The sequence below is a fragment of the Eleutherodactylus coqui genome, chromosome 2 (assembly GCF_035609145.1).
Source record: "Eleutherodactylus coqui strain aEleCoq1 chromosome 2, aEleCoq1.hap1, whole genome shotgun sequence".
NCBI classification, from domain to species: domain Eukaryota; kingdom Metazoa; phylum Chordata; class Amphibia; order Anura; family Eleutherodactylidae; genus Eleutherodactylus; species Eleutherodactylus coqui.
In genome coordinates, this window is record NC_089838.1 from 112,762,834 (window position 1) to 112,789,679 (window position 26,846).

At 45.4% G+C, this 26,846-nt stretch overlaps 1 protein-coding gene across 1 annotated transcript; it reads right to left on the minus strand.

Moving 5' to 3' along the window:
- Positions 1 to 1,135: 1,135 nt before the first annotated feature.
- On the minus strand, positions 1,136 to 17,199 carry FAF2 (Fas associated factor family member 2). Its single transcript, XM_066591349.1, has 11 exons — positions 17,103 to 17,199; positions 9,993 to 10,061; positions 9,752 to 9,886; positions 9,598 to 9,674; positions 9,387 to 9,525; positions 7,230 to 7,315; positions 7,062 to 7,153; positions 6,804 to 6,981; positions 4,311 to 4,482; positions 3,762 to 3,905; positions 1,136 to 2,126 (listed from the first exon to the last, which is right to left on the minus strand). The coding sequence occupies exons 1-11, from the start codon at positions 17,163 to 17,165 to the stop codon at positions 1,944 to 1,946; spliced, it is 1,338 nt and encodes a 445-aa protein (XP_066447446.1). The 5' UTR covers positions 17,166 to 17,199; the 3' UTR covers positions 1,136 to 1,943.
- Positions 17,200 to 26,846: the final 9,647 nt, after the last annotated feature.

Below are 26,846 nucleotides of genomic sequence, written 5' to 3' on the forward strand. Positions count from 1 at the left end.
CAAATGTATTTAAAGATGGCACCAACGTAAACTACAGGACATCCCGCAAAAAAAATGAGCCCTCGGACAACTATGTCGACGGAAAAATAAAAGCAATTGCGCTCAGAAAATAATTTTTCAAAAATGAAATGCCTCTGAAAAAAGCTAAAAGTAGTACAGCAAAAAAAAAATAAAAAAACTATACAAGTTTGTTATCGTAGTAATCGTACTGACCCAAAGAATAAAGTTATTATGTCACTTTTGTTGCAGTTTGTGCGCCGTAGAAACAAGACGCACTGAAAGATGGCGGAATGTGTTTGTTTGTTTTTTCCATTTTCCTCCACTTAATATTTTTAAAAGGTTTTTTAGTACATTATATGGTACATTAAATAGCACCATTGAAAAACACAACTCATCCCAAAAAAAAGCCCTCATACAGCGACGTCGATGGATAAATAAAGGAGTTGCAATTTTTTAAAAGGGGGGAGAAAAAAGGAAAATGCGGGGGGGGAAAGGGTCGCGTTTTTAAGTGGTTAAAATATAGAGCAGCACTAGCATCAACACCTTGGTAGGCAATACAGTGAATGTTACAACGGTTGAGGACTGAAGGTAATATCTGAAATGGGAGCATTCAGGGCAGTAGAACTTTTCGGTAATGTAGAGCTCCACATGCTGTGCAAGACTTACCGAAAGATGAATTTAAATGGACCTAAAACCGTGTTTTTTCATCAGTTTTTGGTCTAGTTTCCAGTAGACATGCAGTATTCGAGGAAGTGTAAACCACAACTGCCCATCATGAGTTTAAAGCCCCTGCCTGCACTTTCCTTAGAAGCAGCAGATCCTAACTGCATTCCGCAAACTGCTCTGTGTCAGATCCTAAGAGTTTCAGTCATATTGGAGTTCTTCAGATAAGTAGCACTTGATGTAGATCCAGAAGTCTCTCGCCCCTGCATATTCATAGGGATATCTTTAAAGAAAATGAATGGAGTGCTTGTGCATGTAGAAAAAAATATATAATTGGAATGACTAGTTAAATTAACAACAAAATAAAAAAAATAAAAAAACAACAGATCCCCCTTTTACTGAGCTGGAACATGCTTCAGGATGACGGATCACAGGAACTGGCCGTATTCAACATAAAGTTATCACACAGAGAAACTCTAAAATGTTTTTAATTTATATCTGGAATAAATTATAATCTGGAATATAGACCAGTTGGAACATACAGTATGCTAGTGACAAGAAGGCATCTAAGCAGGGAGACCAGTCGCTATATATTGCCTTTATTACACTACAGGGGGGATTGGCAACTACCATGACCCCTTCATAGCCAAATCCCTCACACATACTATTCAAAAATTGGATCCACTGAAAATCCTGGTGTGTCAAAGACAGCTGCCGATCTCGCTCCTTTGGTCTTTTAGAAAGCAATGAAGGAAGAAAGGGTAGATTTAAAAAAAAAAAAAAAATCTTTATACACAGTGAGGAAAGCACTTTCCTCTTGTTCCTCAGACAAAATGACAGCTCGTGTGATCCCACAAAACCTGTCATGGGGACTGTTGTGGATGTCAACTCTGTAGAGATGGTTCTTCCATTGCCGGAGTGGAGAAGAATGCTAGGTCATGCTCTGCAGACCTCTCCTGCAAGTCAAAAAGTTTGTCACTTGGAAAAACACCAAAAAGAACCCTGCAACATCGCCCTGCATCTTAGGCTCCTAGTCATCTGGCCTTCATCCCCTTCCAATGGGGAAAGAACTCACTGCTACATGCTACCTTCCCACCCTTACCTGGGCAAAGATGCCAAGATCCAAAGTCAGTAGCAGCAATTATTTAAAAAAAATAATGTTTTAATGAGAACGGGTGTCTCTCATTCCTCCCTACCTGCAGTTTTAGGTTTTTAATATTTTTTTTTTATTTTCCTTCTTTTCCCCAAATATCCTTGGGGGGAATAAAAATAGATATTTATCATTCGTCCGTGAGATCCTGTACAAAGAGAAGCTGTGATCGACTAAGTCCAGCCTCTTGGAGAGTGGGAGGCACAGGGACTTCCTCAGTGGGAAGACACGGCAACACCCTCCGGGGGAAATTCACCACTATCTGGAAATGTTCTGGAGTCTCTTTCAAGGAGAAGAGAAAATCATGAATCACCTGAAATAAAAGGAAATGAGAATTGTTAACCGGTTATCTGTGTTTTTCATTGGTGTGCAGAGAAAAAAAAACCCATCATGGCTAGCCCAGTGTTTATTTAACCCTTTCATGACCAAGGGTCACTGATGCCCCACAAGTTTCAAGGTCACATTTTGCAGTTTTGGTATGCCATCCCCAATTTAAAAAAAAAAAATTGTAACATTTTTAATTTTCCGGTGGCATAGCTACAGGAGGGCTTGATTTTTGGCAAGATGATTTGTATTTTTCAAATGATATCATCTAATGGATTGGAAAATGTTTAAGCATTTCTAAGTGGGAAAAACTGCAACCCTGCCTTTTGGAGGAGGAAGGTTGTTTTAATTGTGTTCATGGTGCAGTAAAAAATGACTTCATTCTGTAGGTCACTAGGATTTCGATAGGGAGATACCAAATCTAGAGGTGTTTTTTATGTAGTACTACTTTAAAAAACATCTTTTAGAAAAGGTGTAATTTGTCGCCATCTTTTAACCCCTGCACATCTAATTTTTCCACCTATGCAGCTGTGTGGGCTGTTTTTTTGTTTCTTTTTTGCACCACAATCTGTTTTTTTTTTTTACACCATTTTGGGGTACATACAATTTTTGATTACTGTTTACTTATTTCTCTTAGAGACAGGGTAACCAAAAAAAGCGCAGTTCTGGCTTTGCGTATTTTTTTTCTGATGGCATTCACCTTGCAGCATTAATGTAATCATTTAATAAATTGGACTTTTACACAGCGAACAAGTATTGACTTTATTTTTTGAAGAGACAACTGGGAAAAAGGAGGGATTATTAAGCTTCTAATTGTTTATTATTTTTAATCTGTGTATTTTTTGTAGTCATCATAGGGGACTTGAACATGATAATTTGATTGCTCATAAAATACAGTATAATGCAATATATTGTATCAGGCATCTTATTAAGACGTCTCACAGGCACAACTGCAAATAAGGGAGATGGAATAAATCCTCCACAGTGCCACCTATTGGAAGGCCGCATTCCTTCAAGCCAAAGTCAGACTTTTTATACAAGCCTTGTAACAATGACTGGAAATTAAAAGCAAAGCCAGACTCCATATACATACAGCTGTTTCAGGGTGTTTGCCCTTCAGTGTACAGTAGGAGTCTGGCTTTGCTATTGAGAGGCCTGGGACGGGTTTTATTCCATCTCCCTTATTTGCATATTACCCAAAGGAGCATGAATGGACATTTCAGTCTCCTTACTCACCGTCTAGGTGCTCTCTTTCAGGAGAAAAGATAGCGTTTCTGACCACAGGCACAACTGAATAGGCAAACAGTCATGGGAGCCTTTCAGAAGGCCCCAGGCTCAATACACATGGATGGCAGCCCATGATTTTATTGTGAGGGTGCTTCAGAATTGACAGCAGCATTCTAAAAGTTAACAGCCGCGATCAAAGTTATCCCTGATAGCAGCTGTTGTAGGTACGTGTCAGCTGTGAAAGACAGCCAACAACAGAAATGCATACAGCAAGCTCGACTCCCAAGCCCACTCCATACACAGTATATACTGCAGCCATCTATATACATCCTAATTGCACAGACAGGGGTTAAATATGGTTAGAATACAAAGCACTTTATTAGGCAAGGAAACTTACTGAAAGGGACTGCGTGAAGAGAAACCTTCGCTCCACTCTGGTGTCATTTGGCATCTTGAAAATTATTTTCAGACTGTCAGGATGGTCCTGTTCCGGTTCTGCAGGGAGACCCTCGGACCTGCGTTCCTTCTCTTCTTGGAGGTTCTGTTAAAGAAGGTACATTTAGAATTGGACTTTTGCATGTAATGTAGGGGTCCATATACGAGTACCTATCCTCTATAACGTGAGAGGGGTCACCATGGCTGTTCTCATTTGGAGTTTCATTTTTGAAGCCGCACTTTATAGGGGTGAAGTGACAAAAGCCACTGTGCTGCCTCCACTGACCTAAAATACAGCACCTCTCACACAAATTTTGTTAAGAGTTTTGTTTCCATCATTTTGGAATTATTGCGATTAAATTCAGCCCCATTATTCTTTGTGAGAAGGTGAAGAGGGGGGGGGGGGGGTGTTTCCATATCCTGCGCTATAAACTTTTAAATTGACAGTGACCCTTGAAGATGCATCTGTCTGACAATAAGGTTCTGGTCACCGACTCTAATGGACTCTCACCCTTTTTTTCCTCTCCTCTGCCTGCAGTCGTAGTTGTGCTTCCTCTTCCTCCCGCCTCTTCTGCTCCTGTTTTTCTCTTCTCTTACGTTCCTTCTCTTGGTCAGCACGGAGAGATGCCAGATACGCCTCATCCTGCTGTTGTCTCAGCACCTGCGTCTGGTTCCTCTCTTCCCTGAAAATGAACAGGGGTCAAAACCAAATAAAAGTCTATGGCTTCATTTTTTAACATACACCTTAAACATCCAACAAGTGATTCTCTCTATAAAGTCTAGCATTTGATCTCTAGAGCAAATAAAACCAAAAGATGTATCTTGTGTTTTTAAAGGTGAAAATTAAAAATTCTGGAGGGGCAGTAAATGGTTAAACATGCGGTGGTGTTTACAAACTGCAGCATGATGTGTCAAAATACACACGACCATATACCTCTAAGGCTACCTACACACGGGTGAGCGTGATATTGGAGAGAGAAACTCTGCCCGCCATTGCGCTCGTGAACGTGCGATTTACTAGCAGATGCGTGGCAATTTCCAGGCAAAAAAAAAAACGCCTTGCATCACATCTATGAAATTCTGATCCTCTCACACGCGATAGAGGATCGGAAGGGATTCCCATTGATTTCAATGAAAAACCTCTAATGCACATCGCATGGCATTAAAGGTCCCATTGAAATCAATGTGTGATGCGTACCGAGGAACACGAAATGATAGAACATGCAGCATTTTTTTCCTGCGGTGCATAAGACATTGCTCATGTATATGACTCCATTCAAAAGAACGGGGTCCATATTCATCTGACATTTGTGCGTTCTCAAAGCACAAATCTCGCGCGAGATTCTCGATTGTGCTAAAGCAGCACAAGGGCAATAATTGGCTGCAGCAGTCACCTGTATATACGAAACAGCTGTAATGTAATGAAAACACATGGGGAATAGAGCAATGAGTATGACTTGAGTCTGCCATTTTTAACTATTTACTGCCCCCTTCAGAATTTTTGACTAACTCAGAAAAGACCACAAGACATATAGTGTCGGAGCGCAGCCACTTTTCCTTTCCTTTGCCCTGGAGGCCATCATTAAACACATGAGACTTTTAGAGCAATCTTTACTTTTACATGGAAGTGTTAGCCTGGCTGCGCCCCCCAGTGTGTATCGTCTATTTACTGCTATACTCCTCACTTATTAGGTTTATCACATAGGCTCATTAGCACATCCTGTAGCTTTCAAGCTGACATGCCTATCTAGCCAAGTGTTGAGAATATATAATATTCATCCATACGGTGTATATATGTAGTGCGTAATTACACCCACACACATGGTATTGCCTTTCAGTGAAGGCCTTGTGGCTGCTGACATTTGAAAAAGTTGTAAATTGCTTTCACAAAATCATGTGATTTACTCAAAAACAGAAGAAAACATTTAATCAAGGGACCTAGCTAAAATGAAAATGAGTTATGTATACCTATCCAGCCCTATCATCACCCTCCTCCCTACAAGTGCTTCATTGTTGGTGGACGTCCTCTTTAAAAGATAACTTCCATAATACTCACTTTAAAAGCTCTTTACAGCCAGAGTAAAAATCCTGAAACTTTTTAATAACTAGTTGGAGCTATAGGCTTCCGCTTCTTGATCACTATTCACATCAGTCCACATGGTGACTATAGGATACAGAGACTAAAGTGAAAAGTTTCACACTACACTACTAAATCCTCTAATCTGCCATCATTGCGATCCAACAACGTTTAGGCTTCATGTCCATGGGCATAACTTGAATTGCGGAATCCGTGTGCGTCACCCGCACGGATGATCCATAGTTCAATATGCCCATAGACTATTATTGGGCATCCGCAGGTATTTAAATACCTGGGGATGTCATTTTTTCCCCAGTGTGCGCATCGAATGCAGAAAAAAGAACGCAACATGCTTCATTTTTCTGCAGATCCCGCAGGGACGGCTTCCATTGAAGTCAATGGAAGCAATCCGCTGCATGCCCGCAGGCGACACTGCAGACGTGCCGCGGATCTGTGGGAAAGCAGGAGATTTGAAAAATGGCACGTTGCATGCAAGCGAATCCGCCATGCAGAAGAAGGAAGATTCAACCACGACGGAGGAGAGCCGCGCCGCGTTCGGACATGTGTGTAAATGTATTTTTTGCTTCGTGTCTGCAGACACGGCAGGAATCCGCCGCAGTATTCCACACTCATAATCCGTGCGTGCCCGTGGACATCATGCCTTGCTTACTATTATATAGAAAAAAACAATATATTGCACTTTAGCTGTATCATGTCACTATATTACACTATTAAACCTTCAACATCAACAAAAGACAACGGGGCAGATTTATGAAACTGTCTTCGTTGGCCCCTAGCAACCAATCATAGCGCAGCTTGCATTTTACCAAAGCAGAATACAAAATGAAAGCCGCGCTGTGATTGGTTGCTAGGGAAAACTAAGTCATTTATTTCATAAATCGCCCCCTTGTGCTATCTATAACTCACCGTTCTAGTCTCTCAGATACCAGATAAGTCTGGTTGGCCTCCATTATAAACGTCAGTTGATTTATTAAGTCCTGTGGTTGAATTAACCCTTCCAGCCTACCAACAACAGTCATCCTGCGGTCCTTCAGCATTATCATGGCAAGAAATGGGTAAGTGTTCTCACGTAGAGCCTGGGAAACTTATTTAACAGCAAATAAGATGCTTGTTAGTATGACATTACACGTGTTACATCCACATTTACACCCTTATGTAACTGACCTCTGAATCCCTCTGGCTTGTTGGTGGAGCAAGCCCAAAACAGCATCCTGCTATTGACGAACTGAGTGACTTCTGTTGTACAGAGTGTGTTCCTAGAGGGAAAACAATATTAACTATAAGACCATAATGTCCTGTGACAACAAATATGTGAAACAGAGCAGCACTCGCCTGCAAAATTCATCAGAATCCTGATGGTCTTCCCCATGCAGATATACTAGTAAGAAGCGCAGCTCCTGTTTGGCATCATTAAGCGCCTACAAAGGGGTGAAAAAGAAAAGCATGCATTACATGGAAACCTACAGCACAGCAATGGGCTCTCCAGGCCACATGGTGAAGCCTCCCTTTGTCACAGTATACTCAAGTGCTGACATTGCCTTCCCCATTATCAGAGCCCAAAACCATAACCACAGAGTAAAAATTATACTACAAATCAGTTTTTGTTCATTAACCGCTTAGTGACAGCCACTATGTCTTTTTCTGACCTCAGAAATGGACTTCTAGCTTGCACATTTTTTTAAGGCAGTGGCTTGGCCGACTACTGACAGCCAGACTCCTGCTCTAACCACCAGTAGCAGAGAAACCTCAGAGCCCGTCAGCTTAACCACTTACATGCCACAATAGCAACTGCAGCATGTAAGGAGAGGACAGGCGGAAGAGGCTCTTGCCACCCACTGGCAAGAGGAAGCCTGACAAAGGCCTCCATGTCTGCCATGTAACTCAGCCTATTAGGCCTTGCCTCCTGCAGAGTCCAATAGGCTGCTGTCATAGGCTTAGTAGAATGCAATACATAGTATTCTTGCAATCAAACGATCGCATCTTCAAGCCCCCCTGGAGGGACTAAAAATTAGCATCCAAAAAGTTCAATAATGTTTAAGTGTAAGAAAAAAAATATGCATTTTTCCCCACACAAAAAACACTTTTTAAATGGATAAAATAGCCCCAATTTTTTTTCTTAAAATGCAACACATAACATGCACTGCCTCATTTGTAATGACCCAGACAATGAAAATATTTGAATGTATGGCACATGGTAAAAGTCGTAAAAATACATTTAAAAGGAATACCAGAGTTGCTATTTTTCTTCTGTTTCCTTCCCCAAAAACACAAAAAATGCAATTTAAAAAAGTTACATGTATCCCAAATAGGTACCAATAAAGCTAAAACTCTGCAAAAACAAGTCTTCACATAGCTTGTTTGCCAGAAAGGTGAAAATGTTATGGGTCTTAGAATGCAGCGATTCAATTGTTTTCCTTTAAAAATGTGTTATTATACAAGGAGTAGTAAAAAATAACACATTTATATAAACTTGGGAATTAAGTAATTTTGCTGATCCAAATAAGAAAGTTAGCACTTAGTTTTTAATGGTATTCCAGAGTGGTACCATTAAAAAAAAATACAACTTGTCATCTCCCACCCACCCTGCCAAAAAAAACCAGTCCTTATACGGCTATGTCAATGTTAAGGCTGCAATCACACGGTACGTTTTTTAGCGCTAACCGCAGTACAACATCACCATTGAAATTAATTGGACAGCACTGGGATCCACTTGTATAAGGGCCATGGCACGGGGAAAAAGTTGGTTTCTTTCCTTTCAAGGCAAAGATGGACAGGACCACAGAGCCACTGAAGGGGATCTGATATGAGGCTTGCCCTAAGGCTCTTTTCACATTTATGGTGGCGTTTCACAGTTCAGACACTGTTGCTTCCATTTAACGTACAGACTTCGAAATGTCCCAACTTGACTGTGTGGGTCTCTGGACCCAAACTCAGAGCATCATACATGCGTAAGATGTTTGGGTACAGAGACCCGCACAGTCCAGCTGGGACACACTTCTGAAGTCCATACGTTAAATAGATTAAAGACAGTGTAGTTGGGCTTTAAAACAAAAAACACGTCCGTGTTGAATCCATAGAACAGTGAATGGCAAAGGCACCCAACAAAACCCACTGACCAGCAGGGAGATTTGTCTATCACAATGATGGGAAACAGCGCTGCAAGCACCGTGTTTGTCAAAGATGACAAAACTTGTGATGGAGTCTCCAAACAGATGCAAGCATAGCCCAAAATAAGAAATAGCATAACCAGACAACACTGTCCAGACTGTTACATCAGAGAGTATACCGTCTCCAATCACAGAGAAACTCTGACATGTCCCAGAAACATGTAAGAAATCTCCCTTGATGGAGGTCCAAGTGCTGAGACCCAAACTTACAGCTCCAACAAAAGTGCTAGGGGACTCTGCAAGGTGCTTTAGACATATTCATAGTGATGATGTGTATGATAATATGCCTATTCTGCTTTATCCCAACACATATGTACATTACCTGGCTATAGGTCCCCTGATAAAAAACAGGGTGTGTTCTGCCATATTTCTCTTCAAACATCTGTATAAAGGAGACTATGTCCCCAACTGGGTCAGTGACGCGGCTGCGTGGGTCTGGTCGAATGAAGCGAAGAGCAAACCTAAAAAAAGAAGCAGAGTCGTGCGAAAGTTCCTCGATCAAAGTGAATAAGCAGGTGAATGTTGTCACTTACCTAAATATATCAAGCAGCGTGTAGTATGTGATGCGGAATGGAAGCATGATCAGGTAGTAACCCCATCCTAGAAGCCCCTGAACAAGAGAAGGCTGCATTATATAGCTGCACACAAGGAAGAGCAGACTGCTGTAAGACGGTGCTATATACTCACCCGTGGTTGTGGCCTAGACACCACATAACTATATACTCTGTGGTCTGCAGTATTCACTTGCAATGGCCGGCTGGGTGCCGTGTTAAAGACACTGGGGACTCCTTCCTGTTCATTTAGTCTGTCCTGAACAGCTGCCTAAATAGCAAGGGAAGAACACCATAGTGAATTGTAGAACTAGAGTGTGGAAACAAATGGCCGGTGAGGTAGCATCCACTGCCATCAGCAGCCAGCAGATACATACCTCTATGTTCCAGTTGTGCTGTTGCAGAGTTTGGCGACATTGGTCCATCGACTCTATTCCTGTCAGGTCCTGCACAAATCATACAAACAACAACTTTACAAAGTTATAGCGCCAGTCACTCTGTACAGAAAACCTGTGGCAGCGGATGAGACTCCATTGTATCGCCACTGGGTGGTTCAAGAAATTATTTATACATATACTTACAGTCATAACATTAAACCAACTGCTTAGTATGTTGTAGGTGCCCATGGTGCCACCAAACCAGCTGGGAACTGTCAAGGCATGGACCACACAAGACCTCTGAAGGTGTCCTGTGCCAACTGGCACACACACATTATCAGCAGAGCCCTCATGTCCTGTAGTTGTGAGGTGGGGTCTCTACAGATTGGACTTGTTCCTCAGATGCTCGATGAGATCTGGCAGTCTGGAGGCCAGGCCATCACTCGGACATCTTTGTCATCTTCCTCCAATCATTCCTGAACAATATTTGCATCATCCTGCCGAGTGGGACCACTGCCATTGGGGAGTACCACCATAACCCAGGAGTATTGCTGACTACATGCGCTGCAACACAAATATGGTATAAAAGAAGATCCTGCACCTAACATGGTAAGTGAGGAGGCGATACAACCCGGGTCTCTGTCACTAGTCTAGGCAGCCTATATCTGGCGACAGTTATGGTGTTCAGGGTGACGGGGAGCCGGCAATGTATTTTTTATACTCAACCACTCCCACGCTGTCCCTGGGTAAAGTTTACGCACGGCCTGAAAAGCAGACTTTTTTCAAACTGCTGTGCCCACACCCTCCCATAGAAGTCTATGAGCAGGGGCATGCGCAAAGCGGCCTGGAAAGAGTCAAGATTTTCCTGCTGCACACACGGACTTCACCAGGGAACAGCGTGGGAACGGGAAAGTGGGCATAAAAAATACACCCCCCCAGCTCCGACCTGCTTGAAGCTTGTGTCTTTCAGTACATGTCGGCAATGACCGGCTAATTACCTTCCTCGCTTCAACTACGTGCGTTTAGACAGAAGGATTAGCGCCCAGTCTAAACACGAGCCAACCATGAATGAGAATCGTTCGCCTCTCATTCAGGACTGAAAATAACTCGTCCGCTTGTCATTCCACTTACGCAGCGCTTGTTCACTGAACGAGAAATGAACGATCCTCAACCCTGAATGTGTCTAACCCTATCGCACGAGTGCAAACAAGCTGGTGATGACATCCCCCGTTCGCTCGCGCAGACGACAATCACGTAGTTCTCCTTCAGTGTAAAAGGAGCCCTAGTTGTTGGAAAACAAGTCCTCATACACAAACTGGCTTTATATACACACAAGAGCTCAATCACGCGAACGGAATTTCACCACGTATTACGCGTGTGTAATACGGAGTCAATGAAAATACATTGATTCTCACAGACCAATTCACACTAGCTTTTTTTAATTGTGTTTAACACATGTATAAAAAAAAAAAAAAAGACCAACATGTTCTATTTTACAGTGCGTTATGTGTGCGCAATTAACGCCACACATACACAATTACCATTACGTGTGTGCTCTGTTTAATACGCAACGCTGCAACAGAGCGGGGAACTGAATACAAAAACTAGTCACATTGCGCATGACTGCACGCGCGAGATATGCCATTATGTGCAGTGCACAATCACTGCCCTACGCAGCGATAGCCGGCTCCCGCAGAGTTTTATGCATACGGCCGTGTGAATGAGCTGCAGTGTAAAGCATTGGGATGAGACGCCCTACAAGCAGCACCAGAGGAGTTGGACTGCACTATCTTTATGCCCACAATTGAAGGTCCCGGTCTGACGGCCGAGGATTCGCAGCAGTTGTATCTGCATCCAGCGCTTCTAGAGGGCACATATGGTGAAGCGCACGGTTCTGCACAGACTTGGTAAGGAGCCCAAAGTAATAAAATCCTCCCTCCATACTTACTACTCTGTTTACACTGCAAGACGCTGAGTGTGTGTGGGGGAGGGGAAGTGGCTGCAGTGCCGGTAATGTTTACATGTCTTGAAGAATTAAAGGGGTGCTTCCATATGAGACTAGAATGGTATATGCCAGGAAAGTCTGAACTCTTCAGACCCCACGGCAATCTCTAATTCCGGCAGCGCTGCCTGCAGTGACCCAGGCTTCCTGACGCATCCGAGCGGCCATCACTACACTGTCTTAGCCAGTCTCAGACGTGAAGGAGATGGTACGGATTGGGCTTGTTCTTCCAAAACATTCCTCAGACGCTGATGAGACGAGCTCTGGAGGCCAAGTCATCACTCTGACGTCTGTCATCTTCCTGCAATCAAAGGATGGAACAAGTGGAGGAGAACTGCTGCGCCGTATCTGTAACTCCTGCAATACAGGGTTCTGGAGGCAGTGGAGCGCTGCCTACTCCGCTTTTTCCGTAAGGCCTGACCACCGCTTTCATCCGGGTAAGAACTAGAGATCCGTGCAGTATCAGGGTGGGACCTGCGTCTCAGATGAGAATACCCCTTTAAGACAAGGGAAGTATTCAGGTAAAATCTCAACCATTGGCTAGCACCCAGGAGACTCCTTCATTACTTCCCCAGCATTCAGATACCATTCATGGCAACCAATACAATAAGCCAATACTTAACCCCTTAATGCTCCAACACATGCATTTACATCAGCCTGGGTTTAAATAAAGTTGGATCAGCGGTCGATCCTGTGCGCGCCGTACAATGCGGACGTCGCCAACTCCCACCCACAACAGCCACAATCAGTGTTCATGCTGATAGCTGCTGTTGGCCCTTTAAATGCCACTGTGAATTCTGACAGCATCATTTAAATGCCCCAATTGGAGTTCAAGGGTCCTGAACGGCCCCTCCTTGTGATGAGATCCTGGGGTTGTTGTTTGGTTGCCATGGGCCTTCAGGAGGCTCCCAGCGCTGCTATTACAGTTTGCCTATGGCATGCCTAAATAGACTGCCTTTAAAATCACAGTATAATGTAATACTATGGTATTACATTATACTGCTGGAGCTATCAAATGACCGCAAGTTCAAGTCCCGTATGGGGCCTAAAAAAAGACATGTAAAATTCAGTTTAAAAAAAAAATTCAATAATTGAAAAAAAATAAAGGTAATTAAAGTTTAAAAAAAAAAGAAACCCTTTCCCATATCAATTTAAAAAATGTAAAAAAAAAAAACATCAAAACAAAAAAAATGATATCGCTGTGCCCATAAAAGTCCGATGCATCAAAGTAACGCATTATTTATTCCATACTGTGAACGTCGTCAGAAAACAAATATACACAATGTCAAAACTGTGCTTTTTTTCATCCCCATCTTCAAGAAAAAAAGATAATATAAAACGATCAAAAAGCCATGTGCACTCCAAGATGGCGCCAATACAGAACATCCCACAAACAACGAGCCCTCACACAATTACGTCAAGAAAAAAATAAGAACGTTCTGGCTGTCAGAAGATGGCTGATTGTTGTGCTGATGTCACTTCCATGGCTGATTGTTGTGCTGATGTCACTTCCATGGCTGATTGTTGTGCTGATGTCACGTCCATGGCTGATTGTTGTGCTGATGTCACGTCCATGGCTGATTGTTGTGCTGATGTCACGTCCATGGCTGATTGTTGTGCTGATGTCACGTCCATGGCTGATTGTTGTGCTGATGTCACGTCCATGGCTGATTGTTGTGCTGATGTCACTTCCATGGCTGATTGTTGTGCTGATGTCACTTCCATGGCTGATTGTTGTGCAGATGTCACTTCCATGGCTGATTGTTGTGCAGATGTCACGTCCATGGCTGATTGTTGTGCTGATGTCACTTCCATGGCTGATTGTTGTGCTGATGTCACGTCCATGGCTGATTGTTGTGCTGATGTCACGTCCATGGCTGATTGTTGTGCTGATGTCACGTCCATGGCTGATTGTTGTGCTGATGTCACTTCCATGGCTGATTGTTGTGCTGATGTCACTTCCATGGCTGATTGTTGTGCTGATGTCACGTCCATGGCTGATTGTTGTGCTGATGTCACGTCCATGGCTGATTGTTGTGCTGATGTCACGTCCATGGCTGATTGTTGTGCTGATGTCACTTCCATGGCTGATTGTTGTGCAGATGTCACTTCCATGGCTGATTGTTGTGCAGATGTCACTTCCATGGCTGATTGTTGTGCAGATGTCACGTCCATGGCTGATTGTTGTGCTGATGTCACTTCCATGGCTGATTGTTGTGCTGATGTCACGTCCATGGCTGATTGTTGTGCTGATGTCACGTCCATGGCTGATTGTTGTGCTGATGTCACGTCCATGGCTGATTGTTGTGCTGATGTCACGTCCATGGCTGATTGTTGTGCTGATGTCACGTCCATGGCTGATTGTTGTGCTGATGTCACGTCCATGGCTGATTGTTGTGCTGATGTCACGTCCATGGCTGATTGTTGTGCTGATGTCACGTCCATGGCTGATTGTTGTGCTGATGTCACTTCCATGGCTGATTGTTGTGCTGATGTCACTTCCATGGCTGATTGTTGTGCTGATGTCACTTCCATGGCTGATTGTTGTGCTGATGTCACTTCCATGGCAGCCAGCGATGGACACCAGGGGATGTGTTACGGTTCACACTAGGGGAGGGTTGGGGCTGGATGTGATGGGATGGTGTATGTGCGGTGCGACCGATCTGTCACTGAGACCGCACGTGTGCCGCATACTGCTCTGAGGACTAATGCGGTGTGTGGTAGCATCTTGTATCGTACTGTCCCTGCTCACAGATGTTCTGGTAATGCGGCTGGGGCTGTTTGAATATGGCGGTGTGTATAGGAGATGGGGGTAAGAGCGGTGGAGGAGGCACTGACTGCACTAAGGCCTGGCTTATATTGGTTAAGTAAATGGTTGACTAGACAAGTTAGTAAAAGAATGAGCACAGCCAATGTAAGCACTATAGTCAGGTGGGCAGTAGAGGAGGCAGGCGAGAGCGGAGAGCACAGTTGCTTGCCCACTCCTCCCCCGCTAGCCCGAGGCTATTATCTGCGCTCAGATCCTTTGTTCTCCACGGGAAACAATGCTATCAGCAATCCTCCATGGAGCACTGCTGATGAGGCCAAAGGACGATTTTTAGGTTGGACTGAATTTAACGATCAGCTAACAGTGCACGAAAAGTGCACGATGGGCGCACATTTAGACACAACGATTATCGCTCAATCGCTTAAAGTGATCATTGGCTGGTGTAAATGGGCCTTTCCACATGTAGAGCGCAGGGCCGGCATGCTGGGCCTGTCCTCCCCGGCACTGATAACACGATTCCACAGGGGATCACAATGTACTGATGGTAGCCAGACCAGCGGCAAAGCAGGAAGCAGCCAGGAAAGCTCTGTGTTATCTAGTATATTGCATGGGTGTGTAGTAACAGCAAATAATCCGCTATCAGCTCCCTCTCATGTCTGACTGAGGTATTCTATTCCAGAAGGGGGTCATCACAGCAGCGGCCGGGGGAAGGGGGGGTCTGTCGTGTGAACACGACTCTACAGCAGCCCCACGGGTCCAGCACACAGCGGGGTCTGACCAGTACTGAGCCAGCATCAGAGTGTGCCTTTACACGGGGGATCATCACCTGAATAATCGCTGGAAACAGCAGGCACCGACGGCGATCAGCGGATCACCCGTCCGTTAGCTGACCTGTAGCAATGACCGGCGTGTGAACAGACAGCTGTAGAGGCGGCTGCCCGTTGGCAGGGAGAGCGGACAGGCGCTGGCAGGGAATGTCTGTTGCTCTGCTGGTATCCCGTAAGGCCGGGTTCACACAGATAGATTTGGGTTGTGGATTCCGGCACTGCGCAGGCCATGAAAGGCGTGTACTATCCATTTTATTCCTTCACGGATACGAATTGCATATTTCGAGAGAGTAAGAAGATTCACAGCCTGCACTATTCTACCGTGGAATCTGCGTGGTCGGCCTCCATTGATGTCAACAGAGACGTCTGACCCGGAAGCCATAATTAACACTACATATGCGCTGCGGGTGCCCGTGTCGTCGCCAGGCACAGAGAAAACCACTTTACTGCACATAACCCTTATTTGTACAGAGCCAACTTATTCCGCTGTGCTGTTAAGGCATGGGGGGGGGGGGGGGGGGGCAGCGAGCTGCGGCGGCCATCCCCAATACGAGAAAATAAGTGGCGCAGGTAGTCGCGGGCTAGGCTCACCACCAACACCGACCCGTTTGTGTGAGCCGGCCCAAGGCTGGACTGACACGGCAGTAATTTACTGAATGCCACCAAGCACTATGTTGGCATGTATGCCCATGTAATCCGCGCCAAGATGGTACCCACTGCAGGGTTTTTTGTGTGTTTATTTCATGTGAGCGGCAACATGGCTGATTTGCACAGCATTTTATGTGCGCAAAACCTACACAGGTAATCCGCTGTGACCACACGCTCATCTGAGCCCGACTGGAAGCAAAACCGCCATAGTTGGGACATCAGTCACAGCAGTTCCATGTAAGGGCAGCTTTACACAGGACTGCCGGCAGTGTACATACAGCCCATGGCAGCGCGGCCAGCGATAATTGGCTCACTGGCTGGTTGACCGCTCGTCCGCTGGGAGGTCCCCGCCATTCGTATCCGAACCTGTGGATGACCGTGCGCAGAGACCCCTCTACGACCGATACGTCAGGGACCACCATCAGCCATCGCTCTGTGAGACAGCGGATGACCGGCGGTCCGCAGCAGCTGTGTCAACAAGAGTGGCGCTGCACAATGGTACCACGTATAATCCACTGACCCCCAGAGAGCGGCGCCATACTGCTGGTACCCCCAACGTAGCGAGCCCCCCAGACCTCCTCCTTACAGGCTTCATGCCTGGGAAATACCTGCCCTCCAGCGGCAGCACTGTGCCCATCACCCCTAGGCCGCCATGTTTCTTCTCACCCAACTTTCCCGGGGCCCGCTAGGGGGCATCACTACGCGGGACGGGCTGCAGCATATGGCGCCTCCGCCGGCACGTCCTCCCTTACCGCCCAACGGTCCGCGGCCCCGTCCCCCTGCCTGGCCACATCTCATCCCCACCGCCGGGCCGGGGCTGCTCCGCCGACCCCCGCCATGCCTGCCGCGCACCGACCGCCCCCTACCTGAAACTGCAGCAGCTTCTCGGTCTGCTCCTGGCTCAGCTCCCGCTCCTCCGGCGCCGCCATCTTCCCCCTCCGCCTTCTGACCCGTCACTCCCATTCACCGGAAATGACGGACGGAATTCGTGGGTACTCGGGACGGACTTCCGCCGGGCAGCCGCCGCCATCTTGCTCCCGGTCATTGGAAGATAGTGGAGACGAAGTCTCTGTTATCTATCAGCCATTGTTCGCTGTTATCAGCCTACATACAACAGACTGGCTGCAGTAAGCAGTTGGCGTCACCTGCAGACATTTTACCTCATGTCTCCCGAGTGTCATAAGTGACAACCATAGCAGATGCCCAACACCCTCTGTGCCAGTCACAATGCCCTCCAGGGGTGAGGGCCCTCTTACATACAATAATTACCAGTTAAATAATCGTTGAATCGTGCAAAACTGACCCAGAATCATTCAGTGTAACCACGGCGATGACTGACAATAATTCCCGCGCTTATCCTTTCATTTTGTGTAGACGTAAAAACCATCATTCGCCGTCTATACGGCGATGGTTGAGTCTTGCGGAGACCGGGCAGAGCCCCCTGATGGCCAACGGCGGGCGGGCTGAGCTATGAAGGAAAATGTAAACAATCGTCTGTCAGTGGGCGACATCTGAAAGTAAACGACTCAGACAGCATTGGCTCGTTACCACAACTAATTGGACCCTAAGGCCTCCTTCCCACGAACGGATTTCCGCCGCGTAATTCGCGGCGAAAATCCGCTGCGTTGCCCGCAGCTACTAGGTTCTATTGAACCTAATAGCACAATGCTCACGATACGTAATTCCACCGCGGAATTACGCACCGCGATTTCTCCCGTCCTCACCCGCAGCATGCTCTATTTTCTGCGGGTGAGGACGGGCTGTACGCACTGACGGCTTCCATTGCAGTCAATGGAAGCCGTCCGTTCACGCTATCTCCCGCTGTAACCAGCGGGAGATAGCGTGAAAAAACGCTTTCCCGCCCACCGTCGCACGTCATATGACGCCGTATGACGCGGCCGGCCGCGTCACGTGACACGGCCGGCCGCGCACGTGACACGGCCGGTGACGCGGCGGCGGTGGGCGGTGACGGGTGGTGACGCGGCGGCGGTGGGCGGGGAAGCGATTTCACGCTATCTCCCGCAGGTAAGTATAGGGGCTCTGGGGGGCGCCGTGACGGGCTTCACAGCGTAATATTACGCGGCAGAGCCCGTCACGCTCGTGGGAAGGAGGCCTAAAGGCAGTTTCACACGGGCACAAATCTCACGTGGGTCTGGTGCGCTGCGAGACTTGCCGCAGGCCCTATCTTTTCGAGTTCCTCGGAACGCATCGCCCCTTGGTTTTCAGTTGGACAGTTAGGCCTCCATCACTCCGGCGTGTTGCTCAGCGCTGCGCTTACTGCGGTTTCAGCAGCGCTAGCATGCCTTTGAAGGAAGCTGAAAAAAAAACAATACCTAGCAGGCGCCGTCCGGGTCCCTGCCGCTGCTCTCCGGAGCTCCGGGCATTTGTCAGCGCCGACAGAGCATCTTTTGCTGGTAAGGGGATTTGAAGACCCCGTCTCCAGCAAGAGATTGCTCTGATTGGCTGAGCCCACGCTGGATGCACCAATCACAGCCATTCAGTGAATGGTTGTGATTGGTTCATCAAGCGCTAGCTCTAATTGGCTGAGCCAGCGCTCAAGGAACCAATCAGAGCAATCTCTTGCTGGAAACAGATTCTTCAAACCCTGTTACCAGCAAAAGTTGCTCTGTTGGCACTGTCAAGTGCTCGGAAAACAGCGGGAGGGACCCGGACGGCAACTGCGAGGTGAGTATTGGTAAATACCAAGTTGTGCCGCGTTTTCAGCAGCACTGAAACTGCTCATTCATTTCAATGGGCGACGCAGAGCTTAAAATGGCCAAAAACATACATTGCTGTCAAAGCACAGCCCCATTGAAATGAATAAGATGGTTGTACAGCGTTTAGTGCAGCGCTAAACTCTGTCCAAAAACGCCTGTGTGAGGGAGGCCTGAAAGACATCACTCGGTGAGCAGCGTGCGCGCAAGTGCTATGCGGGGTTTGCCGTTGAAAATAATGTGAAATACTTGCCGATCTTCTGAATGCCGCATCGGAGGATCACTACTTCACAGAAGTGATCGGAGGCGTTTTTGCCAGAAAAATGCCTTGCATCAGCGTGAAAACAGACATGGTCAATTGCGCTCGCCCGTGTGTACGGTAGGTAGCCTAATTCCAGACGTGGCTCTGAATTCTCATCAAATTTTGGTGTAGATTCGCCACAGTCTTCACCATTTTGCATTGCTTTGTCAATCAAGAAGCCTATCAAGAAGGACCTAGACAAATTGGAAATCGGGGTGAAAATAGGTGGAAGAAACATCAACAATGTCCATTATGTGGATGACACAATTCCGCTTGCAGTAACAGAAGCCGGTCTGAAGCAGCTGATATGGAAGATTAAAACTAAAAAGTGAAAAAATGGGCCTCTAGCTGAATTTATCGAAAGCTAAAATTATGACAACTGCAAAAAATGGCCAAATTCAAATCAGAATTAACAATGAGGTCATAGAATGTGTGCGAGAATTCATCTACCTTGGCTCAAAAACTGACCAGGATGGAGAATCTATGCCACAGATAAAATGTAGGATGACATTGGGGCGAAGCTTGATGCTAAACATGAACAAAATCTGGAAAAGCAGGGATATTAGCATCACAACTAAACGCAGGATAGTGCAAACCATGGTTTTCCCCATAGCCATGTATGGATGTGAAAGCTGGACTGTGAAAACAGCTGATACAAGGAGGATTGATGCATTTGAGTTGTGGTGCTGGTGAGAGCTGCTGTGTATGACCTGGACAGCGAGAGTAACAAACAGAGAAGTCCTGAATCATTTAAGACCCAATATATCATTGGGGGGCAAGATGACCAGACTCAGACTCATGGATTTTGGCCATGTAATGCAAGCAGAGTCACTAGAAAAATCTATAATGCTTGGACAGATCCATAGCAAAAGAAGACCCGCCGCCAAAAGACACGGTGGCTGATACTGTCAGAGCTGATACTGGCATGGATATCACACAACTGGAAGAAGCAGTGCAAAACCGAAAAACATGGAGGGAGGGAGCCTTTAGGGTCGCCGAGGGTCGAGAACAACTAAACGCAAACAACAAGCATTGCTTAGTACTGCAAAGCGTGAAATCCACAGTGAAAATGCCTGACACATGTAGTGGGCTGTAAATTGTGCCACAATCCGTACCGCAAATCTTTTACATCTAGATCTACCTGCCAGCGACAGAGACTCCTTTAACCCTTTGCAATCCAATTTTGGATTCAGGGTTTCCTAGGGGCCTTTCTCTTTCTGCCATTATACAATGGCGCCATCTGCTGGCTAGAGCCAGTACTGTGGTATGGGACATGCTGGAGAGGTCCCCCGACAACAGAGCGGCCAGTAATATACAGTAAGAATACCATGCCGAAATTCTTCCGACATCGGAGCTGTACAGCCTTCAATCAGAATGTCTTCAGCCGTCAGACAGTGGATTGGAAAGGGTTAACCCTTTCAGCGTAGTATCTGGACATTTTGCACCTCTAGTAACCAGAACAATTTTAACACTTTTGGTATTCGACTAATTTTGGTACTCTACCCCCAAGTCCATATATTGTTTAGTAGACACAAGGCATGTTGCCCGAAGGCAGTCCTGCACTTAACACAACGCCCTCATGACATTTCGGAATCAAAGCTTTATCCTGCACAACAGCTCATGTTTGTAGCTTAAACTCTGGCTAAGTCCACTCTCACACATTGAGTCGGTAAAACGCCACGATTTTGATCGCAATTCTAATCAGCGTTTTCAAACTCAGGTTACCGCGCTCGACAACGTTTTTTAACTAACCCCATCATTTTGATGGGTGATGAGATGAGTTAAAAAGTGCAAAAACGCACCAAAATAGAGCAAACAGCGATTGAAAATTGCAGCATTAGAAAGCGTCACTTTGGAGCGCACATCTGTGAGGCCACATGGAAATCAATGGGAGTCTTGTACCACAATTACGGCGGTGTTCAAAACGCGGTAAAAAGCGCTTGTGTGAGGGTGGCCTTAGAGCGGTTGCAAATCTACGTTGGGACCACCAGCCGAAGGTTACATCGCAGATCTGGCTGAAAGTACTGAAAGAAAAAGCAATGCATTCAGTGCTTTTTCCTCAGTCCCAGAACCGTGCAGCTGAGCGGAAGGCGGCCAGACATCATTATAGTCCCGAACGGAGCAGGAAAGCGGAATCCCCAGTGCAGATGTGAAACCACCCTATAGCACAGCAGGAAGGAGTGTGGCCGCACTTCTAATATGTTTCCTGAAAGCAGCTACCTTGTGCAATGTAAAAGTTCTTCCTAATAGTTTACAGTGATGACCACCTTCATGCGACTTTGTAATATTTCGTTTTTGCAATAATGGATGAAAGTTCAAGTGTCTGACTAAAATGGTCACCCTAAGAGCTCACACCCACTGGCGTTGAATAGCTAAGCGCTGCCTGTAATTGGCTGAGCTCTCAGCCAATCAGCACAGCCCTTTCAGGAGCCGGGGATTTTTAAATCCCCACCTGCTCAAAGTGCTGGACAGCAGTGGAGGGGAGCCAGCCGGAGGACACGTCTGAGCAGTGGAGAGGTGAGTAAATTTTTCTTAAAATTGTTTTTTTTTAACTAGCTAGGGATGATTTTCAGGGAAGGGCTTATATTTCAAGCTGCGGGGGTTGCCACAAAACCACTGCTTTCAATGGGGCCGGCAGCAGCGCCGACCCCATTGAAAGCAATGGGATAGCTTGCTGGACTTCTGCCACAGCTGTGACAGCTGTGGCAGAGGATTTCTTCATCCCCGCGGAAACTCCTGTGACAGCTGTGGCAGAAGTCCATGATATTCTCTCTATGTTTTCAATGGGGCTAGCGCTGCTGCCGCTGGCCCCATTGAAAACACTGAGCGATATCGCAGATTTCTTCTCTGCAATGCGAAGCTCTGCTGAAACATCGCAAATGAGTATGAAACCATTAAATATCATTGGTTTCATAATCATCGCTGTCGCATCGCAGGGAAAAAAAAATCACAAGTGAGTGTGAGCCCTAACAGATTATGTATCCACAAAGTCTTCAAAACACTGAGGCCACTCTCACACGTGCTGTCAGCAAAACATCGTGATTTAGATCGTGGTGTTTGGCTGGGATTTTACTTTAGTTTTCGGACACCTCTGACAGCGGGCTTTAGCGCACTCCATAATTGTGATGGGTGATTACTTACGCTAAACGCGATAAAATAGAACAGATCGCGCTCAAAAATCGCGGTGTTAAAGAAAACAGCGATCGAGTGCATGTCTGTGAGGCCCCATTTAAATTAATGCGAGTGTTATACCGCAATTACTGCAGCGTTCAAAACGCCACGGTAAAAAGTGCATGCATGACAGTGGCCTTAGGGTATTTTTACACGGGGCAGAAATGCTGTGGAATGTCCACAGCTGAAATTCCACAGCAAAACAGAGTCAGAATCCGCACCATTGGTGCAGATTTTGGCTCAAAACCAGCTGCGTACCCGCAGCTGATTTCAGAAGATACAGCGCTCACCTCGGAAGTCTTTAGTAGCCAGGTGATGGCACAGGCGAAAGAAGCGCTGACAGCGGAAGACTGTGGAGGTGTGCGTTGCATCTAGCTGCGAATACACAGCTGATTCCGAGTCAGAATCTGCACCAATGTTGGTTTTGACACAAAGTCAATCCCTAAAAATTGCTGCGGTCAACCTGGAACAACCATGCTTCTTTCACGGACAACTGCACGTTGCCTGCTCTAGAGTTGGCTCAGGCAGAAACCTTTACATACTTGCAATGGAGAACAGGACATCAAATGTAGTCTGCCTTTTCATTACTAATGGTACACCATTATCGAAACTGTTGAACGGCTTAATAATTTTATGTTTTCTGTATAGTTAAATAAATAGATAATCTCTCAGATTAAAAAATGTTTGAATTTTGTAGTAAAAGGTTAACTTTATTGGATACTAGCTTACCCGTCGCACGTTGCTGCGAAGACAGACAGACATACATACATTCGTTTTTATATATCTAGATAACAACCAATCGCAGCGCAGCTTACATGTTACCTCAGCTTTATAATATATAGCAACCAATCGCAGCGCAGCTTACATGTTACCTCCACTTTATAATATATAGCAACCAATCACAGCACAGCTTTCATGTTACCTCAGCAGTATAAAATATAACAACCAATCACAGTGCAGCTTTCATGTTACCTCAGCAGTAAGAGAAATAACAACCAATCACAGCGCAACTTTTATTCTGCCTCAGCAATATAAAAATAGCAACCAATCACAGCGCAGCATTCATTTTACCTCAGCGGTATTATATATAGCTACCAATCACAGCACAGCTTTCATGTTGCCTCAGCAGTATAATAAATAGCAACCAATCACAGCACAGCTTTCATGTTACCTCAGCATTCCCAATATCCAGCAATTGTCTTGCGAAACGTTCGGCGGATGCATCATTTTGTAGTTGAACAAGCATCCAGTTGCTCGTAATGCCTTTTGTTTTTGTGCTTGAGATGGAAATCAAATGATCTTTATCTGGGGGGCATAACTGTCGACGATGGATAGTTGTACTATGCCAGTAATCTTCCCAGGAGTGTACTCAACAACTTCCCAAAGTTTCATGGTGTTTAGATGAATGGTGTAGTAATGCATAAAGGACAGACAGATAGACATACACTACCGTTCAAAAGTTTGGGGTCACATTGAAATGTCCCTTTTTTTGAAGGAAAAGCACTGTACTTTTCAATGAAGATAATTTTAAACTAGTCCTAACTTTAAACAAATGCACTCTATACATTGCTAATGTGGTAAATGACTATTCTAGCTGCAAATGCCTGGTTTTTTGTGCAATATCTACAAAGGTGAATAGAGGCCCATTTCCAGCAACTATCACTCCAGTGTTCTAATGGTACAATGTGTTTGCTCATTGGCTCAGAAGGCTAATTGATGATTAGAAAACCCTTGTGCAATCATGTTCACACATCTGAAAACAGTCTAGCTCGTTACAGAAGCTACAAAACTGACCTTCCTGTGAGCAGATTGAGTTTCTGGAGCATCACATTTGTGGGGTCAATTAAACGCTCAAAATGGCCAGAAAAAGAGAACTTTCATCTGAAACTCGACAGTCTATTCTTGTTCTTAGAAATGAAGGCTATTCCATGCGAGAAATTGCTAAGAAATTGAAGATTTCCTACAACGGTGTGTACTACTCCCTTCAGAGGACAGCACAAACAGGCTCTAACCAGAGTAGAAAAAGAAGTGGGAGGCCGCGTTGCACAACTAAGCAAGAAGATAAGCACATTAGAGTCTCTAGTTTGATAAACAAACGCCTCACAGGTACCCAACTGGCATCTTCATTAAATAGTACCCGCAAAACACCAGTGTCAACATCTACAGTGAAGAGGCGGCTGCGGGATTTTGGGCTTCAGGGCAGAGTGGCAAAGAAAAAGCCATATCTGAGACTGGCCAATAAAAGAAAAAGATTAAGATGGGCAAAAGAACACAGACATTGGACAGAGGAAGACTGGAAAAAAGTGTTGTGGACGGATGAATCCAAGTTTGAGGTGTTTGGATCACAAAGAAGAACGTTTGTGAGACGCAGAACAAATGAAAAGATGCTGGAAGAATGCCTGACGCCATCTGTTAAGCATGGTGGAGGTAATGTGATGGTCTGGGGTTGCTTTGGTGCTGGTAAGGTGGGAGATTTGTACAGGGTAAAAGGGATTCTGAATAAGGAAGGCTATCACTCCATTTTGCAACGCCATGCCATACCCAGTGGACAGCGCTTGATTGGAACCAATTTCATCCTACAACAGGACAATGACCCTAAACACACCTCCAAATTGTGCAAGAACTATTTACAGCAGAAGCAGGCAGCTGGTATTCTATCGGTAATGGAGTGGCCAGCGCAGTCACCAGATCTGAACCCCATTGAGCTGTTGTGGGAGCAGCTTGACCGTATGGTACGCCAGAAGTGCCCATCCAACCAATCCAACTTGTGGGAGATGCTTCTAGAAGCGTGGAGTGCAATTTCACAAGCTTACCTCAACAAATTAACAGCTAGAATGTCAAAGGTGTGCAATGCTGTAATTGCTGCAAAAGGAGGATTCTTTGACGAAAGCAAAGTTTGATGTAAAAACAATGTTATTTCAAATACAAATCATTATTTCTAACCTTGTCAATGTCTTGACTCTATTTTCTATTCATTTCACAACGCATGGTGGTGAATAAGTGTGACTTTTCATGGAAAACACAAAATTGTTTGGGTGACCCCAAACTTTTGAATGGTAGTGTACATTCATTTTTATATATATAGATGACATCAGGAAGTGAGAGAATTACATTCCGTACGTAAAATTTGGACGCTAATTCTTTTGCGCTTAGAATTGAATAATCGAGTTGGGACCCATTAGCTTTTCCTATTTATGACATAATCAATGCTTGTGCCAAATTTCCTGTTTCTGCGACATCGGGAAGTGAGAGAATTAGTGGCAACGATGGAAATCGAACGATCTACGTGGGGGGGCGTAACTGTCGGCGACACTCGCATGCGCGCCATTTATCATAGAATATTTGTACTATGCCTATAATCTTCCCAGGAGTGTACTCAACAACTTCCCAAAGTTTCATGGCGATCGGATGAATGGTGTAGTAGCACATAAAGGACAAACAGACACGCACACAGATACACAGACATACATTCAATTTTATATATATAGATATTGGCTTCATATTAGTAGCAAACAACGTTTTTAACCACACACAGTTACATGAAATAGACACGTACATAGCCAAGTATTTCTGCTTCAAAAACATATATTTCTCACTGCAGTCCACCTTCCTTACACTAGCTAGGCACCAATTGAAGGAAATGCAAAATTAACACCCATAGTCTGATCAGAATACCCTTCAATCCAACCAGTTTTACCAGATTCTTACAGTTGTCAGGTTACTTTTTCAAATCATGCCCGACGCTCATCCCCACACATACTCGCTCTTGTGCTGCTGCACTGGAGCTAGTATCATTAGCTCTCAGCGGGGAGGCTAGAGATTTCTCACCTCGCTCTCCCCCACCCCTCTCTATTGACTTAACATAGCGGCTGTTCAGTAATGAACGGCTGCTATTTAAACTGAGCGCTAAGCTCATTGTGCATCCTTTATGCAGCATGAACAATGAGCGATGAGCTAATCACTCATCATTCAGTGTAAATAGCAGCCGTTCAGTATTGAATGGCTGCTATGTTTAGTCGATGGAGATGGGGGCGGGGGAGCATGAGGAGAGAAATCTCCTGCAGCCTCCCCATCCCCCCCTGCTGGCCACTTCCGTGCAGGAGCACCTGAGCACGGACACACAGGGACGAGTGTCGGGCATCATTTGCTCGACATTCGTCCCGTCTAAATAGACCTTTACCTATCCTCAGCTCTGCAGTTTTGCTTTTCACCCAGTCTTTGTTGACAGTGGAAGTCAGGTGACCACCGCCTGGTAATCACAGGCCACAGCAATAAACATAATAAAAATACTAAAAAATAATAATAAAGGTATAAACTGTATTTAATCACATAGTTTTAATTACGTTTTTTCCCCTCTATTATTAATAAAACACTAAATTATTTTTAATATCTAGTTTTTAATTCCTAAATTATGCATGAATAAA